The sequence below is a fragment of the Pyrus communis genome, chromosome 12 (genome assembly GCF_041283825.1).
Source record: "Pyrus communis isolate YQ-2024b chromosome 12, ASM4128382v1, whole genome shotgun sequence".
In the NCBI taxonomy this organism is placed as follows: Eukaryota; Viridiplantae; Streptophyta; class Magnoliopsida; order Rosales; family Rosaceae; genus Pyrus; species Pyrus communis.
This window is the reverse complement of record NC_142576.1, coordinates 18440288-18445877: the sequence shown is the minus strand read 5'-3', so window position 1 is coordinate 18445877 and position 5590 is coordinate 18440288. Positions and strand designations below refer to the sequence as shown.

The 5590-nt window shown below is 38.8% G+C and overlaps 1 protein-coding gene across 1 annotated transcript; it reads right to left on the bottom strand.

Annotated features, from left to right (window-relative positions):
• Positions 1–3738: 3738 nt before the first annotated feature.
• Positions 3739–5326, bottom strand: LOC137746109 (glucan endo-1,3-beta-glucosidase). The gene is made up of 2 exons (XM_068486177.2): positions 5158–5326; positions 3739–4893 (listed from the first exon to the last, which is right to left on the bottom strand). The coding sequence occupies exons 1-2, from the start codon at positions 5246–5248 to the stop codon at positions 3944–3946; spliced, it is 1041 nt and encodes a 346-aa protein (XP_068342278.1). The 5' UTR covers positions 5249–5326; the 3' UTR covers positions 3739–3943.
• Between the last annotated feature and the right edge of the window lie 264 nt (positions 5327–5590).

Genomic DNA, 5590 nt, shown 5'->3' with positions numbered 1-5590 from the left:
GGAACATTGCCAGTCTTCAACAGGATGGAAAAACCTTTGTGCACTACCTGGGAAGTCTCAAGACTATGGGAATGAGTTAGATGTTTATCTACTTCACACCATTGATGCTGCAGTTTTTCTAAAAAAAGTCGAAGAAGATAAGATATATCAGCTGCTTGCGAGTTTGAACTCGGACTATAAGGATCTCAGGAGTCATATCCTGATGAATGTCGAACTTCCTTCCTTCAAAACGGTGTGTGCCACGGTTCAACATGAGGAAGCTTGGAAAAGGGTGATGAACTTGTAAAAGAATTCCAAGATTTCTGAGTCAAGAGTCTATGCTGCCAAACATAAACCCTCAGACAGCAGGCCTTAGAAGGGTAAAAATCCACACTTGAAGTGCAGTTACTGTGATGATGTACGTCACGTGGAGGAAACGAGCTGGATTGTGCACCCTGAACTGAAACCTAAGTTCAATAAGGATCACAGAATGATTCCTTCAAGGCAATTCCACACTGGCCTATACAAACCTCAGCATGCAGCAAATCACAGCTATACCTCATTCCCTGAGAGCATTCAGGACTTCACTTCAAATCCTGTCTCGCTCATAAATGACTTTGCAATATACATGCAAACCAAGGGGCATAGAGAAACTGTAGAAAGCTCAAGGGGTACAACTGAAAATCCCATTGCGTTACTGGGATAGTTCGCATGTTTCCTTGCTAAAAATGAGAATATACCAAGAAGCAAAGCTCCAGGTATTTTTAGTGCATTCTCAACTACTCTTCACACTAGTATTGAACATGATTGTTGTATTATCAACTCAGGAGCCACTGACCATATGACAAACAAAGCCTTAAACTTACATAGTTTTCAAACTTTGTCAAAACCCTCTCATGTGTCAGTTGCTAATGGAAAAAATGCCATGGTTTTGGGTGTGGGAAAAGTAAAGTTTCTTTCAAACAACCTTGAGTCTACTGTATTGTTTGGTCTTAACTTTCCTTTTCAACTTCTGTCAATAGGAAAGATCACTAGAATCCTAAATTGTCTTGTCACTTTCTCACCAAGCAATGTTGTGTTTCAAGATTCTCTTAGCAAGAAGACAATTGGTGAAGGGTTCTTCCTGAATGGTCTTTACTATCTATGCAAGGAACCTTGTCTAGTCAAAGCTTTCCAAGTTGATTCAATTCCTTCCAAGGACCAACAAATCTGGCATCAAAGATTAGCCCATCCATTAGAGACTGTTTTGCTTAAACTCTTTCCCAAAATGTATCAATCATCTATAATGTGTGATACTTGTCAGTTTTCCAAGTTTACTAGGCTCTTTTTTAGTTCCTCAATGTCTAGGGCTAGCAAACCTTTTGAACTTGTACACTCCGATGTTTGGGGTCCAACTAATGAATCTTTTGATGGATATAAATATTTTGTTATCTTTGTGGATGATTTTTCTAGAACAACATGGCTATATCTATTAAAAACAAAAAAGGATGTCTTCACTATGTTCAAAGACTTTCATCAACTTGTCATAACTCAATTTCAGTCAACCATTCAGAACTTAAGAATCAACAATGGCACTGAGTTCTTATCCAACAATATGAGTCAATATTTGAGCTCTCATGGTATTGTTCACCAGACAGGTTGTGTGGGAACCCCACAACAAAATAAGATCTCTGAAAGAAAGAACATGGATTTAGTTGAGAAGACCCGTCCATTGATGTTGCATATGAACATACCATAGAAATTTTGGTCACAAGCCATTCTCACTGCAACCTATTTAATCAACAGATTGCCTAGTCGTGTTTTAGAGTTTAAGTCTCCTTATGAATCTCTTAAAGGAAGACATATAACTTTATCACATTTGAGAGTCTTTGGTTGCACGTGCTTTGTTCATGTTCAAGCATTGGACCATGACAAACTGGATGCTAGGGTTACAAAGTGTGTTTTCATGGGATATTCATCCACCCAAAAAGGTTACAAATGTTTTCATCCTATTATTAGCAAGATGCTTATGTCTAGGGATATAAGATTTGAGGAAACAGTTCCCTATTTCTCCAAGGAGGTTGCTCACTCCCGAGATGGGGAGCTAATGTGTGATTTATTCCCCTTACCTGCGTGCATTGATCACTCAGTGCACTTGGATCCAGAAGCCACTAGCAATTATGAGCAAGCATATATCATGAGTGAAACTACTCATGAGTCTTCTCAACGAAGAAACTTGGAGGATGGTATTAAGTCTACTTAAGATGAAAGTCATGAAGAAACTCCTACTTTACCTCCTACAAGGCGTAATCATGTGCATGCTCAACAACCTCCAGCAAGGCTATGAGACTATGTCACCTTTGCTTCCAAACACCCCATCACTGAGGTGCTGAGTTATAGTCATGTTCACCCGAATCATGCCACATTCCTGGTTGAAATCTCTCATCACATTAAACCACGAACCTTTTAAGAGGCTCAACTAATTCCTGAGTGAAGAAATACGATGAAGCATGAACTTCATGCCTTGGAGAACAATCAAACATGGATCATTGTGAAGTTACCACCAAGGAAGAAGGCTATTGGAAGTAGATGGATTTATAAGACAAAATTCAAGGTTGATGGATCAATTGAACGTCATAAGGCCAGAAATGCAATTGATAGGAAGTCTACCACTGGCTATTGTACGTTTGTTGGAGGAAACATTGTCACATGGAAAAGAAAAAAATAGCAAGTTATTGCACATTCTAGTGCGGAGGTTGAATATCCTGCAATGGCATCGACAACATGTGAGTTAATTTGGCTCAAAGGGTTACTTTGACTTGGGATTCTCTAGTTTTACTCCAATGTCACTCATGTGTGACAATCAAGCAGCCATGCATATCGCTGCTAACCCCGTGTTCCATGAAATGACCAAACATATTGAGGTGGACTGTCATTACATTAAGGCACAAGTTCAATCCCAAGTTATTCAAACCATCTATACTCGCAGTCATGATCAATTGGCAGATGTGTTCGCAAAAGCACTTCCTTCAGTTCCTTTTCAGTGTCTCCTTGACAAGCTTGGCTCGATCAATCTCCTCGATCCAGCTTGATACCCATGCTGCCATGTTGTCAGATTTTATGTTTCCTCTTTTCATGAGATTCTCTATTAAGCCTAATCCCTTAATTTGAGGAAGATTGACATCTAGTTGACTTGTTGATAGTTGTGTGCTAGCTACTTGTTGCACTCCCTTAAGGAATGGCATCTTTAGGTGTTTATCGGGTTAGTAGGATTTGCCAAGGTAGGGTTGCTTGTAACCTTCCACCTTATTATATATCCCCTCTTGTACATTCAATCAATCTATGAAAAATACATTCAAACTTAAAACTTCTACAAGTAAGCATGGCAATTTAGCATGCCCTTGCCTCTATTAACACGATAAACGTAGTCCAATTTGAAATGACCCGTCTAGATGTAATTGGCGTGGTGTAATAACTCTTTTAGTCTTTTGCATCTATTTTCCCAAACTAGTCTGTCTTTGATTCGGTCAATTTAATTTCCACATTTCACACCTGTTTTGGATTGCTTAAAAAAGACAGCAAGCCGAAGAAACTTGTATTCTTGGTGTCTTACAAAAAGAAAATAAATTATTTGTTTCGAATCAAAGATATATTTATAGTTTAAATGGTTAAGAGCATGCAATAATAGTTCTTGTTATTCATTCGCACAAGTCATGTGATCGATTCTCTATAACCCAAGCTTGAAAAATAAAAACCTCAACTTCTATAAATAACAAAGAGAATTACATTGTAATAATATAAACTGAGCTTGGTACACTTAAAAAAAAAAAGAACACATATATATGGAGAAAGATCACATTGTAGTATTACATGCTGTGCATTATACCGGCACGAATTCCAACTCATAAAACGATTCCTCTTGTGTTCACTAGGGTTACTATCACCCCTTTATTCTGGTTGGTAAAGCTAGAATTTCAACACCTAGCTAGTTGAAATCAATGGGATATACGGGCTCTTTGTTTGGAAAAAAGAGCCCGAAATGCTTCTCAGTCGCCTCCCCTTGTTTTTCATTCTCATTAAACATGCTAAACACGTAAGTTTCGATGGGGTTTCCAGGCTTCTTTGGAGTCCCGCCCTTCACATGCTTAATCAAATTTGAGTTGTAAATTCTTGCATTCTCCTTCGTTGTCACTTGACCAGCCCCACCGTCTGAGGGCCAACCACTCTCAGATACAACAATTTTCAAAGAGCCACCTTCAGCCTTCTCTAACGCTGAGTAAACTGCATCCAGAATTGCATCAAATAGGTTCTGATACTGAAGATCACCATCCTTCACTAGAGCGGATGGGGATGTAAAAAGAGCATATTCAAGACTAATGTCACGACTTTGAATGTAACTAAAATACGGGTACATATTAACAAGTAACGGAGATTGATTCCCAACTAAGAACCCGATGATTGGATCAAGAAATGGACGATAGTTTTGTCTGAAGGAACCTTTTGATGGAGGGTACGATTTTTCGAGGATTATAGGGTAAACTGCGGTAGAGACCTTAATTTGGTTTGCAAGCCCTGCCGTAGAAACAGCATTTTGAATTCTTTCCATTGCAGGGCCAACAAATGGTGCATCTGGACCTGTGGCATTTATTTCATTTCCGACTGCAATATACTTAAATTTGACATCGTTGTAGTTTACAACATTATTTTGGACCCAATCATTTGCACTGTCCTGACTTGAAGAAATGTCTTGAAGGCGTTCGTTTTCTACACCAAGCACGACCTCAATGTTAGAGCCTCTGAGGGCTTGGAGAGCATCGTGGTTGGGACCATAGAGCCGCATTCTTTGAATATTGTACTGGTTGTAAAGAGATATCACTTCTTGTGCGGGTGGCAAGTTGTTTGCAACCGTTCCATAACAAACACCAATTTGTGCACCTGTATCAAATTCAAAGACATGTTAATGGTGTTGAAAATTTAATTATTCAAGAAAAAGGCCATGCATTTGATTTTTGGAGTTATGATCTACGTTATTTGATTTGCATAAACCATCAACATCGGAATGTCTAACACCAGTCGAAGATGTGCAAAAAAGGTAGGTGCAGTATGTGTATGTACGTATATTTTGATCTTTTTCTTGTGTGTGTGTGTGTGTGTGTGTGTGTGTGTGTGAGACAGAGAGAGAGAGAGAGAGAGAGAGACCAGTTGTGGTAAGGGTAGCCATTAGCAGTCCGAGAAGTAGCAGAATGGAAACCCTGGAGGGGCTTTTCGCAACTAAATGGGACTTAGACATTGTGGAAAGGAGCGAAAGGGAAGAAAAATGAAAGAAACTGATTAGAAAGTAAGAGGTTGCCTCTACAACTTCTGTGGTGCCCAATTCTCTATATATAATCCATTCAGAGACTCATCAGAAGAACCATAGACGTAGCTGAGTCACGGGTCCATACATGTGATTCCACGGAAATTAAGTGATTTCACAGGATAACAATATTTATTACAACTTGCATATATATATATATATGTATGTATGTGTATACACACACATGTGTGTGTGTGTGTGTGTGTTCAGTTAGAATATTACTTCAAAAATAAATATAATTACTGCTACTTGTTAACTTATTGGAGTATACTTGCA

What these genes read in the sequence shown, in the direction of transcription:
- LOC137746109 (XM_068486177.2), bottom strand. Translation starts at nt 5,248, where the DNA reads ATGTCTAAGTCCCATTTAGTTGCGAAAAGCCCCTCCAGGGTTTCCATT. An exon ending in GGCTACCCTTACCACAACTG is followed by an intron (nt 4,894 to 5,157) that starts GTCTCTCTCTCT and finishes AATTTGATACAG; the next exon opens with GTGCACAAATTGGTGTTTGT.